Source organism: Thalassophryne amazonica, chromosome 18 (assembly GCF_902500255.1).
Source record: "Thalassophryne amazonica chromosome 18, fThaAma1.1, whole genome shotgun sequence".
NCBI classification, from domain to species: Eukaryota; Metazoa; Chordata; class Actinopteri; order Batrachoidiformes; family Batrachoididae; genus Thalassophryne; species Thalassophryne amazonica.
Window position 1 is genome coordinate 46,802,175 of NC_047120.1, and position 23,400 is coordinate 46,825,574.

At 40.4% G+C, this 23,400-nt stretch overlaps 1 protein-coding gene across 2 annotated transcripts in view; it reads right to left on the reverse strand.

Annotated features, from left to right (window-relative positions):
* Positions 1 to 4,412: 4,412 nt before the first annotated feature.
* The window catches only part of LOC117531486 (breast cancer type 1 susceptibility protein-like), a 42,782-nt gene continuing 23,794 nt past the window's right edge, over positions 4,413 to 23,400 (reverse strand). For both annotated transcript variants that reach the window (XM_034194601.1, XM_034194600.1), the window contains exons 19-21: positions 19,701 to 19,774; positions 18,446 to 18,506; positions 4,413 to 4,691 (exon numbers count right to left, since the gene is read on the reverse strand). In XM_034194601.1, coding sequence (XP_034050492.1) covers positions 4,597 to 4,691; positions 18,446 to 18,506; positions 19,701 to 19,774 — 230 coding nt within the window. In that variant the 3' untranslated portion in view covers positions 4,413 to 4,596. The remainder of the gene's footprint in view (positions 4,692 to 18,445; positions 18,507 to 19,700; positions 19,775 to 23,400) is intronic.

Consider the following 23,400-nt stretch of genomic DNA (forward strand, 5'->3'; position numbering starts at 1 on the left):
CCCCAAGCTTGTGTTCAAGGGGGTGGTTTGAGCCAAAGAGCAAATATTGGTCAGTGTGAGTGGGTTTTCTGTAAACCCCTGTCTGGAGCTGCCTGTTCTCTCCAATCATAACATCACAGTCCAAGAAGGCTAAATCGTTGTCTGGCATCCTCATGTGTGAACTTGATATTGGAGTCCACCGAGTTGATGTGTTCTGTAAAGTCCTCAACCTCCTGTTGCTTGATTTTAACCCATGTGTCATCGACATATCTGAACCAGTGACTGGGAGGGATGCCCGTGAAAGACGTCAAGGCTGTCTTCTCCACTCGCTCCATGTACAGATTGGCCAAAATGGGAGATACCGGAGACCCCATCGCACAACCATGGATCTGCCTGTAATAATTCCCCCTAAACAGGAAATACGTGGTGTTAAGACAGATCTCCAAGAGTTGGCAGATGTGGTCTGGTGTGAGTTTGGTCCTTTCAAGTAGAGACATCCTCCAACAGTCTCTGCCTCACAGCTGAGATGGCCTCAGCGGTGGGGATGCAGGTGAACAACGATGTCACATCAAATGACACCATAGTTTAATCTGCCTCCAGCTGCAGGTCCTTGATCTTGTTCACAAAATCTTGTGTGTTCTCCACATGGTGGTCTGAGTTACCCACTAGGGGAGCCAAAATCTACTTGAGGTGCTTGGCCAAATTGTACGTGATGGAATCTGTGCTACATACAATAGGCCTGAGTGGCACGTCCTGTTTGTGGAATTTGGGCAGTCCATAGATGCATGGAGTGGCGTCCCCAGAGTACAGTCTGTAGTATGCCTGCCTGTCGATGAGTCCCTCTTTCTCCAGGTTTTGGAGGTAGCTAATGATTTTCTTCTTATAGCCGCTCATGGGGTCTCTCTTCAGATGTTCGTATGTATTGGCGTCACTGAGCAGGTTGTTGATCTTGGCCTCGTAGTCCGATGTGTTCAGGACCACCGTGCATCTAATTCTAAGACCCAAAATCCTCCTAAGGTAACTGTGCTAGATCTTTTCTGCTGTGTGACCTGCTTCTAGTGCCTTTTGCTTCATGCATTTCGGAATTACATTGTTTTGTTTGCATCTCAGGTTAAATCTTAAGTGGTTTCTAAAGTTAGCTATCTTTTTAGCAGTCTTTTCCAGCTTACGTACCAGTGCCAGGGCCTCATGCCCACAGTTGGTCGCAATGTTTCTGCTCTCAGTTGTCCAGGTGGTTTCCATAGTAGAGAAGCTTGACTCTTTGACTAGACTGGGTTGCTTGACGCGAGGACGTTTCGCTTCAAATCGCAGAAGCTTCCTCAGCTAAAATTCTTGCTCTGGTAGTCTGACTTCTGTCTTGACTCTTGTAGAGAAGAATAAACAGAAGCCACAAAAGCTGGAGTTAGCTTTTGTGGCCTCAGGTCAAGCAACCCAGTCCAGTCTAAGATTCAAGCTTCTCTACTTCATATAAAGCCTTGATCCATTCATATTTCAGCGTGCAAGGTCAGCTCACAACAGGAAATCAATGCTCCAGTTAATGTGAGTTTATCATCACTAACAGCTTCAAGTGCTGCAGCTGTGGAAACGCTCCGGCTTACCAAGCACCTTACGCAATTCAAGCTTGAGTGTGGTTGTTTGGAGGATAGACTCTTCACAGGTTTACACTAGCCTCAGCAGAATCTTCCTTTCATGAGGAACCCTTAACAAAGTTGTCAAAAATTTACTTCATGTTGAAATCTAGTAATTAAAAATACCTTTACATCTGTGGTATAACTGAAAAATTACAGCTAATTTTATTGCTGGTAAATTATTTATCTGGTGTAGACTCCAGGGCAAATATAGTGAGTTTGCTAGATGAGATGTTGCAGACTACATGAAGGAGGAAGCACATAAACTTTGAAGTTCATGCTGCATTCAGTAGAAACTGTAAATGTGGAATTTCTGTTTCACAAGAAGGGAGAAAAAAAAAAAATCAAAGTGCTTTTTAACATTAACTACCAACAGGACATCTGCATGACGGTTGTCTTACATGTGTCTAGCAGATATCCAGCAAAACCGAAGGTCAACCACTTTTCTTCCACTCTGTAGCTGTACTTTAACCCACATGGGTCAAAATACTTTTTCTAGAAAAGGTGAATTTCTGAGCATTTTGATAGTAAGATTGTGAATGCTTTATTTGAATACGAAGTAATGAAATCATAGTAGTACAGAAGAAAATACTTCTAATGACCCAAATGATTTCATAAATAAATAAATCGAAAGGGACTATAGCTTTAGAACAGTCCTCTAATAGACACATTCATGTCAACTGTAACTGCACAATTTTTTGCTGCATACGGTCAATTAAATGACTGAAATATCACTAACATAAAACACATTGCATGGCTTCCAAGTACATACTACACTGCATATTCATATATTGACATTAAAACTGTTTTCATGACATATTTCACACCAAAGATTTAAAAATTCTTTTTAAAATATTTAACAACGAGCTTTACAATATTTATTGGCCCATTTTTATGTTCCTCCACCACAGTAGTTTAAAATAGCTGCATTTCTTGGCTATTTGAAGCATTTTTAATGACAATCTAATCTAGTCATGGCAGAACATTTTTACATTACTGAAACGTATGTTGCATTGCAGTCAAACAAAGTCCATGGGTGTAGTCTCAACCCATCAGCTGTGTCTAACCTGGACCTCTGCCAGACCACTAATCCAACTCCACACTGTTACATGCTTGTGAAAGGAACAGAAAGAATTTATTTTTAAGTAGAATGAAACGTCAGTGTAATCCCCTCTGGCTCAAAATCAAATGTAATCCAAAGAAATTCAAAAACCTGTGCCTTACAGGTTTGTGCTTTGAAACGTCTCAAATGTCTGAAGCACAAATCGCAGATAGATGCATCCACAAGTGGAATGTAGATGGTACAGTGCCCCTTAAATGGTTTCAGATCATTAGCCAAGTATTTGTACTTGTGCACTTATGCGAAGGCTGTGCGTCTGTGTGGTCGATGTGTATGTACGCTGTATCTTTACAAGGCTTCATGTATCAAGATGAAATTTGGTACACAAGGTCATCTTACTAAAAATCAAGGAGAGGTTCTATGGTGAGTTTATTTCAATTAAAATTATGGCTATCAGGGGGTCCTGAGTCTCTGAAACCTTGTGTTCATAAAGGGGGTTGGTGAACTAATGGCCTGTATGTTGGACTGTGACGCCGGCTGTAAGGCTCCATTTCCCGATTGCAACCAAGTTCCCAAATGTCACTTTCAGAGCTGAGTGTCATACTGCCTCCAACAATGCAAAGTCTGAACTGGGGTCCCAGGAAACTGAAGATAAAGGTGATGTGGGTCTTTCAGAAAATAAGCTTACCAACCAAACCAGATGGGGGCTTGTGTTGGCTACCCACGTTAATACAGACTACATTTTCACAAATGCTTGACTGAGGCTTCATGTATCAAGGCAAACTCTCACTGAAACCTCAGACATGTTTGATCTTGTACATTTTAATTCTAATTCTGGCTATCAGAGGATTAAGGTGCTAAAGTCTGGCATATGAGATACCATGAAGTATTCATGGATTATGAAGAAACTTGCTACACAAGGTTACCTCATGAAAATACCTCCCCCTCACCAAGTTTCAAGAACCTTGGTACACAAGGTCACCAATAAGCCCTTGGATGCACTCAACACTTGACTGCATTTCAACTTAGTGTACGCAAGAACTCAACAAGATTGTCATGGATCGTGATCACATTTAAAACTGTAGATTATCCCCTGCACAAGTTTGAGGCTGATCATGGCAATGCAGGTTTTGGTTAGTATGGCCACTGTTCAATCAAATCCCATATCAGTTGACCCTTTAAGTGAGGCCATGACGCAAACAATTGGAAAAAGAATTGGAATAAATTTAACACATCTTGTCATTTGCAGGTTGTCTTCCTCTTCATTTAGAGTGAAACAAATCATGTATATAGTGAGTGCCCGTAAAGGACGCTGCCAAATTAGCACGGAATGTTACTCGTCCTCAAAATATTCCCGGTGTATAAACTGGTCGCCCAACTCCTATGCCACAGAGTCACCTGCTCTGCATGATGTATTTCAACAATGACAAAACATTTAAGGGCCACCATCATAGATCATTTCCCTGCAAATAATTGTAGAATATCTGCATAATCTTTGAGAGTAGTGATCACTCATCCTTTTTCTTCTCCCCAGTTCCACTCAAAACTGATCAACTCAGCCAGGTGTGTTCAACCAATCACTCGCTGACAGACAATAGACTGACTGTTAGTTCCATCCCAGATTTAAAATGGTTTTGTTGCAACCATCAGGGTATTACAGCATTCTTCTGAATCATTGGCGGACTACTGTGTTCCTGACCAGTACTACAAAAGAACAAAAATGAGGAAACACTATTAAAACATCTTCTTCACATTAAACTTTATGTACATCATGCTATGCATATGCAGTACAAAGTGCTTTGAGCTAATCAACAACACAGGTGGATGACAGATTAGTTAGAATGTTCAAATTTTAAAAAGATATAAGGAGCTGGATGACAACTAGCTGACAACACAGAAATACAGTGATGATGCAACAAGATCCTCAGTTCATGTTTTGTAGTCATTAAGGTTTTGGAGGGTGTAGGTGGCAACAGTATCCAACAGCCAGCTGCGCGTCACAACTGTAGCATCCCTCGACAGAGCTGTGGAGCAGACAGTGAGGAAGAGATGTTAAAAAATTACATTAAATTAAACAGGCACAACTACAGCTTTTGAAAATAGGTATACTGATAATGAACTTTTACTATTAAGATTTGATCATTCAAATTGCTTAAGTTTTATTTACTAGCAGAGGGACCCAATCTGCTTGGGTGAAGAGCAGTTACCAATTTACCAAGTTTTTTATGCTTCAAAAAATAAATAAAAAAGCACAACATTGAATTCAATAAACACAAAGAGGTTTTGTTTTTATTATTAATTTATAAGTGTTAAGTTTATTCTCAGATTGTGGCCGATGAGGTGACAAAGGAAAGTGTCTTGAAGAAATGATTCATGAAGGGTTTAATTATTTGTGTGTTGAAAACGACAATCTGTAACAGCGCAATGCTAATGGCTAATGTTAGCATGACTGAATGGCGGCTGTGCAACCATTTTCACGCATTAACGCACTAATAATATGGCTTGTTACACGGTTTATTGGTGTAACGGCTCATGTCTATGAAGCGTGAAGCTGTAGTTTTTCTGTTGAGGAGGCGGCTTCTGTGCGAGCAAGATGGATCTCCCACAACGGCTCATCTCCACCTGCCCAGACAGCAGCAAACTACTTATCATCTCCACCTGCCCAGACAGCAGCAAACTACTTATCATCTCCTTTCTGATTTAGATTAAAGATTATATTAGATTATATAGAACTTTTTTCATCTTTTGGGAAGACTCCCTCAGGGAAATTGAGGGAATTGCTAATCTCGGGGACAGGGTCCTTGTTCGTGAAATGTTTTATTTCTGAGTTGATCACAAAAAAAAGTGTTTCAGTTGTTACAGAAAATACAGACATCTTGAGGAAAAACAAGGCTACATTTTTGATGCATCAAAACAAAGAAGTAGTACGGTAAGTCCTATAAAGGCTATGAGGCCCATTAAGGCGCATCAGAACATTTTGTAGTTTGCGCTGGGTCACCAGACCAAATTTGACGCCAAAGGCCCTTTGAACCTGGAGGGTTTCTTGCTGGGAAGCAAGAGCGCTAATTGCTGATCCATCAAAACCCTCTGTGACAAAAGCAGATCCATTTTAAAAGCTTTTTTCCACTGTGACTGTACCAAACCTTCTGAGAATCTGTGGTACTAAAAACAGAAAATGTGGATGTTTTACCAAGGGGTTCCAATCCAGTCCTACTTTCTAACCTACATACCCCGTGGACAGGACGAAAATGTTTCATGTTGGCATGAACACAAATGTCTGCGTGCTCGATACCCAGAAATTGAACAAGCATCAGCTTGTTTGTTCCAATATGATTTATCTCCTGTTGTTTACGCAAAACAAAACAAAATTAATTTCATGTTGCACACAATATATTTTCACTTTATGTAGCTCTGTGACAGACTGCCGTCCTGTCCAGGGTGTACCCTGCCTCGTGCCCCCTGTAACCCTTGACTGGAGCAAGTGGGTACAGAAAATGAATGAATTATTCATATAAAGGTCAGTGTAAAATTTTGAAAGCGGGTCTCCGTTAGAAGCAAAGTAAATTAGATTTCATACATGTGTAAAAAGAGTAGCCATGTTTTTGCTCTAAGGCAATAATGTGAACTAACAAATCCGCAGTGTGTCATGTAAATCAGAAGATAGCTGAGACACATCTGAGTGTTGCTAATCAATAACACAGAATATGGGAGGTGGGGGGCTACTCCATTACCTGGACAATGGGCGCCAGAGGACAAAGAAGAAGGAAAGCCACATTAAATATGCAGCAGTGTAAATTAGGATCCCAAAAGAGGAGGAATCAGAGCCACGTACTCTCTCTTGCAAACTGTCAGCTGCCCTCGTATTATGACAGTCTCTCTCTTCAGTGGCCAACATATTTTGACATTTCCCCACTGGCTCTTATCTGATATTTCCTCTTAGCAGGTTTCTTGGTGCCCAAATATCTATCAATCAATCAATCAATTTTTTCATATAGCGCCAAATCACAACAAACAGTTGCCCCAAGGCGCTTTATATTGTAAGGCAAGGCCATACAATAATTATGTAAAACCCCAACGGTCAAAACGACCCCCTGTGAGCAAGCACTTGGCTACAGTGGGAAGGAAAAACTCCCTTTTAACAGGAAGAAACCTCCAGCAGAACCAGGCTCAGGGAGGGGCAGTCTTCTGCTGGGACTGGTTGGGGCTGAGGGAGAGAACCAGGAAAAAGACATGCTGTGGAGGGGAGCAGAGATCGATCACTAATGATTAAATGCAGAGTGGTGCATACAGAGCAAAAAGAGAAAGAAACAGTGCATCATGGGAACCCCCCAGCAGTCTACGTCTATAGCAGCATAAGTAAGGGATGGTTCAGGGTCACCTGATCCAGCCCTAACTATAAGCTTTAGCAAAAAGGAAAGTTTTAAGCCTAATCTTAAAAGTAGAGAGGGTGTCTGTCTCCCTGATCTGAATTGGGAGCTGGTTCCACAGGAGAGGAGCATGAAAGCTGAAGGCTCTGCCTCCCATTCTACTCTTACAAACCCAAGGAACTACAAGTAAGCCTGCAGTCTGAGAGCGAAGCGCTCTATTGGGGTGATATGGTACTACGATGTCCCTAAGATAAGATGGGACCTGATTATTCAAAACCTTATAAGTAAGAAGAAGAATTTTAAATTCTATTCTAGAATTAACAGGAAGCCAATGAAGAGAGGCCAATATGGGTGAGATATGCTCTCTCCTTCTAGTCCCCGTCAGTACTCTAGCTGCAGCATTTTGAATTAACTGAAGGCTTTTTAGGGAACTTTTAGGACAACCTGATAATAATGAATTACAATAGTCCAGCCTAGAGGAAATAAATGCATGAATTAGTTTTTCAGCATCACTCTGAGACAAGACCTTTCTGATTTTAGAGATATTGCGTAAATGCAAAAAAGCAGTCCTACATATTTGTTTAATATGCGCTTTGAATGACATATCCTGATCAAAAATGACTCCAAGATTTCTCACAGTATTACTAGAGGTCAGGGTAATGCCATCCACAGTAAGGATCTGGTTAGACACCATGTTTCTAAGATTTGTGGGGCCAAGTACAATAACTTCAGTTTTATCTGAGTTTAAAAGCAGGAAATTAGAGGTCATCCATGTCTTTATGTCTGTAAGACAATCCTGCAGTTTAGCTAATTGGTGTGTGTCCTCTGGCTTCATGGATAGATAAAGCTGGGTATCATCTGCGTAACAATGAAAATTAAGCAATACCGTCTAATAATACTGCCTAAGGGAAGCATGTATAAAGTGAATAAAATTGGTCCTAGCACAGAACCTTGTGGAACTCCATAATTAACGTTAGTCTGTGAAGAAGATTCCCCATTTACATGAACAAATTGTAATCTATTAGACAAATATGATTCAAACCACCGCAGCGCAGTGCCTTTAATACCTATGGCATGCTCTAATCTCTGTAATAAAATTTTATGGTCAACAGTATCAAAAGCAGCACTGAGGTCTAACAGAACAAGCACAGAGATGAGTCCACTGTCCGAGGCCATAAGAAGATCATTTGTAACCTTCACTAATGCTGTTTCTGTACTATGATGAATTCTAAAACCTGACTGAAACTCTTCAAATAGACCATTCCTCTGCAGATGATCAGTTAGCTGTTTTACAACTACCCTTTCAAGAATTTTTGAGAGAAAAGGAAGGTTGGAGATTGGCCTATAATTAGCTAAGATAGCTGGGTCAAGTGATGGCTTTTTAAGTAATGGTTTAATTACTGCCACCTTAAAAGCCTGTGGTACATAGCCAACTAACAAAGATAGATTGATCATATTTAAGATCGAAGCATTAAATAATGGTAGGGCTTCCTTGAGCAGCCTGGTAGGAATGGGGTCTAATAAACATGTTGATGGTTTGGATGAAGTAACTAATGAAAATAACTCAGACAGAACAATCGGAGAGAAAGAGTCTAACCAAATACCGGCATCACTGAAAGCAGCCAAAGATAACGATACGTCTTTGAGATGGTTATGAGTAATTTTTTCTCTAATAGTTAAAATTTTGTTAGCAAAGAAAGTCATGAAGTCATTACTAGTTAAAGTTAATGGAATACTCAGCTCAATAGAGCTCTGACTCTTTGTCAGCCTGGCTACAGTGCTGAAAAGAAACCTGGGGTTGTTCTTATTTTCTTCAATTAGTGATGAGTAGAAAGTTCCTAGGGTTTGTAAGAGTAGAATGGGAGGCAGAGCCTTCAGCTTTCAGGCTCCTCTCCTGTGGAACCAGCTCCCAATTCAGATCAGGGAGACAGATACCCTCTCTACTTTTAAGATTAGGCTTAAAACTTTCCTTTTCGCTAAGGCTTATAGTTAGGGCTGGATCGGGTGACCCTGGACCATCCCTTGGTTATGTTGCTTTAGACGTAGACTGTGGGGGGGTTCCCATGATGCACTGTTTCTTTCTCTTTTTGCTCCGTATGCATCACTCTGCATTTAATCATTAGTGATCGATCTCTTTTTCCTGGTTCTTTCCCTCAGCCCCAACCAGTCTCAGCAGAAGACTGCCCCTCCCTGAGCCTGGTTCTGCTGGAGGTTTCTTCCTGTTAAAAGGGAGTTTTTCCTTCCCACTGTGGCCAAGTGCTTGCTCATAGGGGGTCGTTTTGACCGTTGGGGTTTTTCATAATTATTGTATGGCCTTGCCTTGCAATGTGGAGCGCCTTGGGGCAACTGTTTGTTGTGATTTGGCGCTATATAAGAAAAAAGTTGATTGATTGATTGATAGAAAGATGTCCTAGCTTTACGGAGGGCTTTTTTATAGAGCAACAGACTCTTTTTCCAGGCTAAGTGAAGATCTTCTAAGTTAGTGAGACGCCATTTCCTCTCCAACGTACGGGTTATCTGCTTTAAGCTACGAGTTTGTGAGTTATACCACGGAGTCAGGCACTTCTGATTTAAAGCTCTCTTTTTTAGAGGAGCTACAGCATCCAAAGTTGTCTTCAATGAGGATGTAAAACTATTGACGAGATACTCTATCTCACTTACAGAGTTTAGGTAGCTACTCTGCACTGTGTTGGTATATGGCATTAGAGAACATAAAGAAGGAATCATATCCTTAAACCTAGTTACAGCGCTTTCTGAAAGACTTCTAGTGTAATGAAACTTATTCCCCACTGCTGGGTAGTCCATCAGAGTAAATGTAAATGTTATTAAGAAATGATCAGACAGAAGGGAGTTTTCAGGGAATACTGTTAAGTCTTCTATTTCCATACCATAAGTCAGAACAAGATCTAAGATATGATTAAAGTGGTGGGTGGACTCATTTACATTTTGAGCAAAGCCAATAGAGTCTAATAATAGATTAAATGCAGTGTTGAGGCTGTCATTCTCAGCATCTGTGTGGATGTTAAAATCGCCCACTATAATTATCTTATCTGAGCTAAGCACTAAGTCAGACAAAAGGTCTGAAAATTCACAGAGAAACTCACAGTAACGACCAGGTGGACGATAGATAATAACAAATAAAACTGGTTTTTGGGACTTCCAATTTGGATGGACAAGACTAAGAGTCAAGCTTTCAAATGAATTAAAGCTCTGTCTGGGTTTTTGATTAATTAATAAGCTGGAATGGAAGATTGCTGCTAATCCTCCGCCCCGGCCCGTGCTACGAGCATTCTGACAGTTAGTGTGACTCGGGGGTGTTGACTCATTTAAACTAACATATTCATCCTGCTGTAACCAGGTTTCTGTAAGGCAGAATAAATCAATATGTTGATCAATTATTATATCATTTACCAACAGGGACTTAGAAGAGAGAGACCTAATGTTTAATAGACCACATTTAACTGTTTTAGTCTGTGGTGCAGTTGAAGGTGCTATATTATTTTTTCTTTTTGAATTTTTATGCTTAAATAGATTTTTGCTGGTTATTGGTAGTCTGGGAGCAGGCACCGTCTCTACGGGGATGGGGTAATGAGGGGATGGCAGGGGGAGAGAAGCTGCAGAGAGGTGTGTAAGACTACAACTCTGCTTCCTGGTCCCAACCCTGGATAGTCACGGTTTGGAGGATTTAAGAAAATTGGCCAGATTTCTAGAAATGAGAGCTGCTCCATCCAAAGTGGGATGGATGCCGTCTCTCCTAACAAGACCAGGTTTTCCCCAGAAGCTTTGCCAATTATCTATGAAGCCCACCTCATTTTTTGGACACCACTCAGACAGCCAGCAATTCAAGGAGAACATGCGGCTAAACATGTCACTCCCGGTCCGATTGGGGAGGGGCCCAGAGAAAACTACAGAGTCCGACATTGTTTTTGCAAAGTTACACACCGATTTAATGTTAATTTTAGTGACCTCCGATTGGCGTAACCGGGTGTCATTACTGCCGACGTGAATTACAATCTTACCAAATTTACGCTTAGCCTTAGCCAGCAGTTTCAAATTTCCTTCAATGTCGCCTGCTCTGGCCCCCGGAAGACAATTGACTATGGTTGCTGGTGTCGCTAACTTCACATTTCGCAAAACAGAGTCGCCAATAACCAGAGTTTGATCCTCGGCGGGTGTGTCGTCGAGTGGGGAAAAACGGTTAGAGATGTGAACGGGTTGGCGGTGTACACGGGGCTTCTGTTTAGAACTACGCTTCCTCCTCACAGTCACCCAGTCAGCCTGCTTTCCCGGCTGCTCGGGATCTGCCAGGGGGTAACTAACGGCGGCTAAGCTACCTTGGTCCGCACCGACTACAGGGGCCTGGCTAGCTGTAGAATTTTCCACGGTGCGGAGCCGAGTCTCCAATTCGCCCAGCCTGGCCTCCAAAGCTATGAATAAGCTACACTTATTACAAGTACCGTTACTGCTAAAGGAGGCCGAGGAATAACTAAACATTTCACACCCAGAGCAGAAAAGTGCGGGAGAGACAGGAGAAGCCGCCATGCTAAATCGGCTAAGAGCTAGTAGCTACGCTAAGCTAGCGGATTCCTAAAAACACGCAAAGTGAATAATGTGTAAATAATTTAGAGGTGATTCAGCAGAAGGAGTGCTTTAGTTAAGGCACGTAAAGATTACACTGGGAAACAAATCGTAATCTAGATAACTAGATCAATCTAACTGCGCAGATTAAACAGCTAACAGATACAGAAAAACACCGCTGTGCTCCGGAACAGGAAGTGATACAATACCGCAGTGAGAGCCAACCACCAGTCTACACACTTATTATCCTGCTAAGACATTCCCCTCCCTCGTGTCAGGAATCTGCCTCGTTTTGGATGGCAGCGCCTGCCATTTCACCGTCCTGTCATTCTACAATCAGTTCCATCTCACACAGTAATGGATAAATGGTCACAACAACATACATGCTGATCAACTGGAAGTCCTACACATGTGGGGACCTTCAGGCTGAAAATATTCTACTGTGAACATCTATATCCAGTTTCCAATTGATGGTGTTTAACATTATTATTTTATTAATATTTTTTCTTTTATTTGCCATTGTACATACATACACCGAAATTTGTCCTCTGCATTTAACCCATCCTAATTACAGTAGACACAATCCAACCACTAGGAGCAGTGGGCAGCCAAAGTTCGCTGCCCAGAGACCAACACCAGATGTATAGACTCTGTCTTGGTCAGGGGCACAGAAAAGAGCCAACCCTAAATAAGCATGTTTTTGATTGTGGGAGGAAGTGCCCGAAGGAAACCCATGCAGACACAAGAAGAACATGCCAAGTCCACACAGAAAGGGCAGGAAGAGAATCTTCTTACTGTGAGGCATCAGTGCTAACCACTAAGGCACCATAGTGTTCATTCAACTATAGGCAAAGCTACGAGTTGGCAAGTTCTGTTGGCATCATGTTGACTTCAGGCAAAACGTCATGATACGTCATGGTCTCGTGGTTAAGCGTTGGGCTTGAGACCAGAGGCTCCTCGGTTCAAATCCCAGCCTGCCCGATAAATGACTAAGGTCTCTTGGGCAAGGTCATTAATCCCCTAGTTGCTCCCGGTGTGTAGTGAGTACCTTGTATGGCAGCAGCCTCACATCGGGGTGAATGTGAGGCATTAGTGTGTAAAGCGCTCTGAGCATCTGATGCAGATGGAAAAGCGCTAAATAAATGCAGTCCATTTATGATACCCCATGTTGTGCCATGATGAACCATGCCCTACATCATTTGTGCTCTGGTGTCACCTCACATGGTAGCAACAGGGCTCGAAGGGCCAAAAACAAATCCCGCAAGATGGTGCCAATGAGCTCCTATAGAATTGCATAGTTCTTTTCTGAGGAGGCTAAGCTAATCAAACGAGGAGAAATTGATGTTAAGTCGGGTCATATGTTTTCAGTGTAGCACCACTGGGACATTGGGACACAGGTCGTATATAGGTGAGCATGATAAATAAAAGCTAGGATGTTTTGTTAAGTTCCAGCATGAGTGCAGAGTTGTGATAATGTCATTCAGTGTTTGTTTACAGATCTTCACCAGTGGGTTAACCCATGATCAGCACAAAGTACGATTTACATAAATTACAATAGTTTGAAGGAGCCAATACAACCCATACATGATTATACAACAGCACACAAGTATAAGCTGCACTTTCCAATAAAGATGTTGCCATATCGCAAACCAAGGCTGCTTCATGGCAACATCTTTTATACGTTGTGGCACAGCCTACTGGTATCGTAATAGATTTGTGATATTTCCTAATGACTTTTTGTCAGGTCAAATTCTGTTCATGGCAGTGACGCAGCAATAACATTACAGCGGTGTCTCAGTGGTGTCATGACCGCATGGTGGGCAGGGCACTTTTCAAGCCAAATGATCCAATAACCACTATAGACCTTGACAATTTGTGAAATTGGTCATTTCACTTTATCCTGCTGAGGACACTGATCCTTCTCGAGCACACACTGGACAAGTGGTGGGTAGGTATTAAACCAGCCTATCAGTGGGCTGGCCAATTTGCAGTCACCAATTAACCTCTATGTCTTTGAATTGTGGGAAGAAACCTGAGTAAACCCACAAAGAACATACAAACCTCACATAAAGTCAGCATCCAGAATGTTGATGGTGTGGTATGCCAACTAACATATTGTTCTGAATATAAGACTGATTTTTCCTGTAAGTATATCTGGGGGGGGGGTATACTCTAATATTCAGGGTCTGGACTTTTACATGCAATATACTTCAGAAGTTTTTAATGGACTAAGTCATTGACTGTTACAACTGAATGCAACAGAGACACACGGGGGGAAAAATTGTGCTGTAAAAGTTGTAGTAAGAATAAAAGTGAGCCATAGTCTGCAATAACCAGCTTGTCATCTGTGCCTCCTAAACAAGCTGAGTTGAGTCGGCAGTCTTTAATAAATCCTCTTAACTACCTCCATTGCTGTCTTAATTAAACACAGCCTCCCCTTTGTTTCGTTGGTTAGTGTTTCTGCTATAACAGTAATAATGCAGTCTGAAGTGTCCTGATACAGAAACACAATAGTCCTGATAAAGGATGTGCAATTTTGTGTGTGTGTGGTGAAAATATTCCAATATGCTTGGGAAAGTGTTATTCTATATCAGAACACCGGTGTTATCACATGCAGCAGTTAGACAAAAAGATTCTTGAATTAAATTTTTTTTTTTTTCCGAAAGTGGATGCCCATTCTCTGAAACTATGCTGAGGTTACTCTATCTGCATTCTCCTGCAGCTGAATTTAATAAAATATCGAGTTGCAAAAACGACTTTCTGATCAACCCCTAATGTTCCATCTGCTCCTCAAAGGTACTTTTTTCCAATCTGATACTCCACAGGTTTAGAGGTCTGAAGCAAAGTTATGCATAAATTTTGTAACCATGTCTTTCTAGTGTGGTGTAGCAGATAATCCGTTTTACACATCCGTACATGAACAAAGCAGGACTCTGTGGTACTGGAATGCTGCTTCTCTAACCCTTTACACGTGAGATCTAGTCTCAATTAAACCTGAAATTCTGCATCGTCCCCACAAGGGTCATAAAGCTGTGTGTATACATGGTTCTCCTCTATAAAACGCACTCATTGTGACACTACAACCCCTGGCAAAAATTATGGAATCACCGGCCACGGAGGATGTTCATTCAGTTGTTTAATTTTATAGAAAAAAGCAGATCACAGACATGACACAAAACTAAAGTCATTTCAAATGGCAACTGTCTGGCTTTAAGAAACACTATAAGAAATCAAGAAAAAAAGATTGTGGCAGTCAGTAACGGTTACTTTTTTAGACCAAGCAGAGGAACAAAATATGGAATCACTCAATCCTGAGGAAAAAATTATGGAATCACCCTGTAAATTTTCATCCCCCCAAACTAACACCTCCATCAAATCAGATCTGCTCATTGACATTGACCCTATGCCATGACATTGACCCTATGTGTCTTTTTGCAAGGAATGTTTTCACAGTTTTTGCTCTATGGCAAGATGCATTATCATCTTGAAAAATGATTTCATCATCCCCAAACATCTTTTCAATTGTCCAAAATATCAACGTAAACTTGTGTATTTATTGATGATGTAATGACAGCCATCTCCCCAGTGCCTTTACCTGACATGCAGCCCCATATCATCAATGACTGTGGAAATTTACATGGTCTCTTCAGGCAGTCATCTTTATAAATCTCATTGGAACGGCACCAAACAAAAGTTCCAGCATCATCACCTTGCCCAATGCAGATTCGAGATTCATCACTGAATATGACTTTCATCCAGTCATCCACAGTCCACGATTGCTTTTCCTTAGCCCATTGTAACCTTGTTTTTTTCTGTTTAGGTGTTAATGATGGCTTTCGTTTAGCTTTTCTGTATGTAAATCCCATTTCCTTTAGGCGGTTTCTTACAGTTCGGTCACAGACGTTGACTCCAGTTTCCTCCCATTCGTTCCTCATTTGTTTTGTTGTGCATTTTTCGATTTTTGAGACATATTGCTTTAAGTTTTCTGTCTTGACGCTTTGATGTCTTCCTTGGTCTACCAGTATGTTTGCCTTTAACAACCTTCCCATGTTGTTTGTATTTGGTCCAGAGTTTAGACACAGCTGACTGTGAATAACCAACCTCTTTTGCAACATTGCGTGATGATTTACTCTCTTTTAAGAGTTTGATAATCCTCTCCTTTGTTTCAATTGACATCTCTCGTGTTGGAGCCATGATTCATGTCAGTCCACTTGGTGCAACAGCTCTCCAAGGTGTGATCACTCCTTTTTAGATGCAAACTAACGAGCAGATCTGATTTGATGGAGGTGTTAGTTTTGGGGATGAAAATTTACAGGGTGATTCCATAATTTTTTCCTCAGAATTGAGTGATTACATAATTTTTTCCTCTGCTTGGTCTAAAAAAGTAACCGTTACTGACTGCCACAATCTTTTTTTCTTGATTTCTTATACTGTTTCTTATTGCCAGAAAGTTGCCATTTGAAATTACTTTAGTTTTGTGTCATGTCTGTGATCTGCTTTTTTCTACAAAATTAAACAACTGAATGAACATCCTCCGAGGCCAGTGATTCCATAATTTTTGCCAGGGGTTGTACATGCATGTGCACAATCCTGCTTTCTATTCCCATCTTTAGCCATGAACGGATGTAGACACACTCCCAATTAAATATTTGGATATGAAACCTCTCTGTGTCCAGCACTCCTTACAGAGAACACAACGACAGAAAGGAGAGGCAAAAAAATTAAGAAACCTGCAGGGAAGGGGTGCAAGTTCATCAAATATGAAATTGAGACAGTTATCAAACACATGGAGAAATGGAAATATGTCTCATTTGGAGGCCTCGGTTGTGGAATTACAAACAAAATAAAAACCACTGAATGGGAAATATTAGAGACAGCCAACCCACATAGAACACAGGTTTGTGACAATTTATAGTAGCCAAAATCAACAAAATATAAAAACTCAAAGGACTGATAAAAGTGATTACACACCCAATTATCTGCAATGCAATATGAGTGGAAAATTCCCCATATTAATATAGAGCTGTGTTTGTGTGAACGGAAATAATATTTTCATGATAAGAAATGCGAGCTCTGTAACACTGGACGCTTTTTCGTTCCAATCAGTCTTGCTTGATTTTTCCATTTTGTTGCAGGCTTGACTGGTCAGACCGAACGTGTGATCCTCCCTCACCAGTGTTGCCAGTTACTTTCAAAAAGTAATCCAATTACTGATTACTGACTACTCCTTGAAAAAGTAACTTAGTTACTTTACTGATTACTCAGTTGTAAAGTAACTAAGTTAGATTACTAGTTACTTTTTTAGTTACTTTCCCCAGCTGTCGACAACCACCCTCTGCCACCTCAACATGACAATGATACTTGTTTAGCCAAAACTCGCTTTATAGTCACCCTTTCTTGACTTCAATGAAAATAAATACTTGTTTTATAAAAAGTAAAATAAAGACCTCTTTCTTGATCTCATATTTCACTGTTGACAGCACTGTAAAAGTAAAACTTGCAATTTCTACCCTACATTGTTTATAAATGTAACTATTAAATTCTTTCTAACATTTAAATTCTCTCTAAACATTTTACTTGTCGAAATTATTATTATTATAAGTAGTATTAGTAGTTGTAGCAAAAAAAGGCTTCAAAACTGGACCTTTAATCTAGGGGTGTTGGGGGGGCACATCCTTGCCCCACGCCCCCATTCCATCTGGATTCGCCCCTGCTTTGGTGGTTGAGCACAAAGAATGGATAACATTTATTTATGCAGAAAACATGACCAGATTTACAGGTAAGAAAGTTTTATTGCGTTTTCATATCATATGGTCCTCAGAAAGAGAGTTTAGGTGCATTTGAGTGGAAAATAGTGTTAGTTGTTGACACGTCGCGGAGGATCAGCTGTTTTTAACGAGACGATACGGAGCGGCTCAGATCAGAATTCTAAATAAAGGAGAAAAATAAAGCATAAAAATGTCTTGGTAAAGTTCAGTGCAGGTGTGCTGTTGTCACCGTGCTTTAAGAGGTGAGGACGAGTCGTAGCTGCTGCAGAAAACCGCGGACGAAAAGCTCACAGCTCGCTTAAAGTGTGTAGTTCAGTCAAACCCCGACCCCCTGCCCACGGACCAAGTTTAATGCTGCTGTTGACCCACAATGCAAAAATAATAGTAACGCACAGTGACTTGGATAAGTAACTTTAATCTGATTACTGATTTGGAAAGATTAACGCGTTAGATTACTCGTTACTAAAAAAAGTGGTCAGATTAGAGTAACGCGTTACTAAGTAACGCGTTACCGGCATCACTGTCCCTCACATATTGCTGATGTTCAATGCATCACATCGACTTTCTAAAATTCTTTGCTGAGAAAAGCTCATTTATGCATACAAAACAATCAGAGCTACATCCAAGCAACGTCTATTTATCTCAGTTAATTGCGCTGTTCACGACACATTTGTGACTTTTTACTTCCAGCAATGAAACAATCAAAGACGTGTCAAACAACAACAGCAAGAACATTAATAGGTCAACACAACGGCTGTGTGCAGTTAGTCATTTTCACCTTTGTAGTCTCCTTTGTACCGCTTTTTTTGTCAGTCGACCCAGGAACGTTTCTGTGGTTTGATGGCAATCATCGCAAAACCTGAATTGTGTGTCATGTGTGCATACACATATGGCACTGTTCAGGCCAAGTGCAGGAATATTCCCTGACTTGTGTGTGTGTGTATATATATATATACACACACACACTCGTATATAAATAAAACATATATGTACTGTATATATGGTGTGTGTGGGGCAGGTATAAAAAACACAGCAGGTAATAATAAAAGTTATGTTCAGACTTACAGCTGTGTTTGGACGGCGTGAATTCAGATCCAGACTGTACAATAACCAGTTGATTGGACCTCTGTGCAACAACAGGGCAGAAACGATGAATAAATCAGTGTTACAAAATACACAAGACCTTTCTGTTGAATATACACAGTATTGTGCACAAGCAGAAGCGACCTTGGTGACAGCCAGGGCTAGGCTTTGGAAATGAAAGAAACTGGCCAACAAGTTATTTTCATGCTACATGCAACATCAAACTGCACATATATTGAGTGAGAGTGAGAGAACAAGTGTCTGTTTCAGCTACATTCAAACAAAACCAATACCACATCCCTGTGTGTACTTGTGAATGGTTTATTTCACTTTTATAATATAAGTACTTCTAAACAATCAGAAAATAAAATTATCATCCATGTATACCTGTATTCCTCTGCAGAAACAGTACCATACTCTATCATGGAGCCCATTCACTGCATATCGAGCTTTACAGCTAAATACATGCAGAAACCTTTCTGCTGGGTTGTGTGGAGGTATGACCATACCATTTGAGTTCTAGAATTTAACCACTGTTAATCAGAAAGTTTATTTCTCTGAATTAGTACATTCCTGCGTGGAAATGATTTCTCTTTCATGGACAACCACACCGATTCCTAATCCATTTTTAATCCAGCATCCATTAACCATTGAGCAGGTGGCAGACACATTTATGGGATATTGCAAGCAAATACAAAGTTAAAGTTCACCAGATGTGAAAGAGTTTGTCCAAAGCTCATTGTTTGGCCTCATACAGTGTCTTGCATAAAAAGATCTTGAGATATTGCTCTTGACATGAGCATACAGACTGATGACTGAGCTTGTGCTGGTTGTTGGATGTGGGATTTGCAGCAAGAGTCGATTTTCGGTTTTTAACCACAACAAATGTGACATTGTCTGAACACTGCATGAATGTGCTGTTTTCAGAGAAAATCAAATACCAGAGACCAATTATAAAACTGCTATGGAGGCTGCAGCTTTGTCTAAGTTGGAGAACAGTTCAATACACTTTTGGCTTTGAACTTTACTGACTAAATAGAAAGAATTCAAACTGAATCTGCATCAGTCTGCTGCAATCTGGTAAAAACTAAACAGGCCCAACACCGCAGTGTTTAAGCTGTGTTTTCTCCCCAACATACCAAGACATGAGGACAGCACGAATTCTGTTAGTAGAATAAGTCTATACTCTGGTGTAGTTATAGTCATATATTCAAGTGGGGAAAAACTACAAACTTACCTGTTTACTCTCTAGGAGAAGCGGATCTTTCACTACAGCTGCTCCACACAATGTCACCATCCACTCCATGTCATCTAGGTTCAACACACAACAGCAAAAACTTAACTGATGACCATTGTGGAAAAACCATGTATTATCCAGAGTCACAACTAAATTCAGTGTTTGACCCCAAGGATACCGAGTAGAAATTTAAAGATCACATTTCCTTTGATCAGAGGGATTTAAACACAAGTCAATACTTCAGTCTCCACTAAAATCAATGCATTTCCAAAGCAGATGACACACAATTTGACTTTGCAAAATGTTTTCACAAAAACAGCTAATGAAAAGTCACCAGCGTCTTCAGTGTTCCTTTTAAATGACAATATTCATATTTGAAAAACATCGAGCTGCTTATTATGTGATGCAGACAACGTCCTTGTGACATCTACAACTTGAATGATTTAATAATGGATGAAATCCTGTAGGGTTGAAGAAAACTGTCTCCGTCATCCTGTTTGTCCTACACATAATAAATACTTTAAGCTACTCACACTAGCTAGCAGATGTCGACCCATTAGCAAAGCTTCATCGATCCTGCAGGCAGAGGGAGTACGCTGCAGGAGCGCTTTTAGAGGCGCAGGAAAAAGGAAACTAAAAAGTGCTGCCTAGCGTCTTACCAATGCACCCCCCCACCCCCCCAAGAGCTTCACACATGATACAGCTTTTCTTTCATCCATGCAGAACATTTCATAAGGGAAACAGAATTCCCCGCCTCCTTGGATGTAAGGCATTTACAGTTTAAACCCTTAGGATGAAAGTTCACAGTCTACGACAGTATAGAAGAGGAAGACCAGCTTTTACCACATGGTCGTCGGTTTCAGCATTCTGTGAGAGAACCTCAAAACCGCCACTTTTATTTCCAGGCAGCAAACTGACTGCAGAGCAACAGTAGAGGCATATGGTGAGACAACACCAAAAACACCTCAAAGACCTCCAAAGCACATTTTTAGTCCACCCACATACTGTCACATCTCTCTAACGCTACTGTGAAAGGGTTAAAAACAAACTATTTTCATTTTCTTCACGCCTGTCAAAACCTGTGTGAATTTTAGTCCTATTTTTCCCTTATTTCTTTCAGGGGAACATCAAGGTCCTATCCCATAGCAATAAAAGTCTTAAGGAACTGTTAATTCAAAGATCTGTGTAAACAGCACGTCTGTGATTGAATGCAGTTTGGAGTCACATACAAATTAAAGTGTACTAAAGTGTATTAAAACACTTTTTGAAATGACATTCGGTGCTGAATATCCTCTTGTTTAAAAGCTGAAATGTCTCAAATAGTAACGGCGAGCCTTGTCGCTCTTGTACCAACAGAACAAAAGTGGGCATGAAGGAAAAAAAAATCTGAGCAATTAGAGAATAGAGATGGCTATAACGGGGATGGAAGACACTTTATAACCACGTATCTGACTGAGGCCAATGAACAGCTTTAACCTTTCACATAAATTATGTGATAAAAAGAAATTGCAGGTGCCGCTCTTTCTGGGAAGCTTCAGAATTACACATTGAAATAGTGAGAAATTAATGCCAGTTTCGCAGATCTTTGAAAGAAAGAGAATTTAGCTTTAATTTTTTTAAATTCACCTTCAATACATTCTCCATTAACTCTGGCACATTCGCATATCTCAGAAAAATACATCTTCTTATGACATGGCACATAATATGTCATGTGTTGTTAACGGCGTGTGTGTGTGTATACATATATATATATATATATATATATATAGTAGTGTTCAGAATAATAGTAGTGCTATGTGACTTAATGGACTGCATTTATATAGCACTTTTTCATCTGCATCAGACGCTCAAAGCGCTTTACAATTATGCCTCACATTCACCCCGATGTCAGGGTGCTGCCATACAAGGCACTCACTACACACCGGGAGCAACTAGGGGATTAAAGGCCTTGCCCACGGGCTCTTAGTGATTTTCCAGTCAGGCAGGGATTTGAACCCATGATCTTCTGGATTCAAGCCCAACATCTTAACTTGACTAAAAAGATTAATCCGGGTTTTGAGTATATTTCTTATTGTTACATGGGAAACAAGGTACCAGTAGATTCAGTAGATTCTCACAAATCCAACAAGACCAAGCACTCATGATATGCACACTCTTAAGGCTATGAAATTGGGCTATTAGTAAAAAAAAAAAAGTAGAAAAGGGGGTGTTCACAATAATAGTAGTGTGGCATTCAGTCAGTGAGTTTGTAAATTTTGTGGAACAAACAGGTGTGAATCAGGTGTCCCCTATGTAAGGATGAAGCCAGCACCTGTTGAACATGCTTTTCTCTTTGAAAGCCTGAGGAAAATGGGACGTTCAAGACACTGTTCAGAAGAACAGCGTAGTTTGATTAAAAAGTTGATTGGAGAGGGGAAAACGTATACGCAGGTGCAAAAAAATTATAGGCTGTTCATCTACAATGATCTCCAATGCTTTAAAATGGACAAAAAAACCAGAGATGCGTGGAAGAAAACGGAAAACAACCATCAAAATGGATAGAAGAATAACCAGAATGGCAAAGGCTCACCCATTGATCAGCTCCAAGATGATCAAAGACAGCCTGGAGTTACCTGTAAGTGCTGTGACAGTTAGAAGACACCTGTGTGAAGCTAATTTATTTGCAAGAATCCCCCGCAAAGTCCCTCTGTTAAATAAAAGACATGTGCAGAAGAGGTTACAATTTGCCAAAGAACACATCAACTGGCCTAAAGAGAAATGGAGGAATATTTTGTGGACTGATGAGAGTAAAATTGTTCTTTTTGGGTCCAAGGGCCGCAGACAGTTTGTGAGACGACCCCCAAACTCTGAATTCAAGCCACAGTTCACAGTGAAGACAGTGAAGCATGGTGGTGCAAGCATCATGATATGGGCATGTTTCTCCTACTATGGTGTTGGGCCTATATATCGCATACCAGGTATCATGGATCAGTTTGGATATGTCAAAATACTTGAAGAGGTCATGTTGCCTTATGCTGAAGAGGACATGCCCTTGAAATGGGTGTTTCAACAAGACAATGCCCCCAAGCACACTAGTAAACCAAACCAGCAAACCAACAAAATTAATGCCTCGCAGATGTGAAGAAATCATGAAAAACTGTGGTTATACAACTAAATACTAGTTTCGTGATTCACAGGATTGCTAAAAAAGCAGTTTGAACATAATAGTTTTGAGTATGTAGCGTCAACAGCAGATGCTACTATTATTGTGAACACCCCCTTTTCTACTTCTTTTTTACTAATAGCCCAATTTCATAGCCTTAAGAGTGTGCATATCATGAATGCTTGGTCTTGTTGGATTTGTGAGAATCTACTGAATTTACTGGTACCTTGTTTCCCATGTAACAATAAGAAATAGACTCAAAACCTGGATTAATCTTTTTAGTCACATAGCTCTACTACAACCGCTGGCAAAAATTATGGAATCACCGGCCTCGGAGGATGTTCATTCAGTTGTTTAATTTTGTAGAAAAAAAGCAGATCACAGACATGACACAAAACTAAAGTTATTTCAAATGGCAACTTTCTGGCTTTAAGAAATACTATAAGAAATCAGAAAAAAAAAAAATTGTGGCAGTCAGTGACGGTTACTTTTTTAGACCAAGCAGAGGGAAAAAAAATATGGACTCACTCAATTCTGAGGAATAAATTATGGAATCAC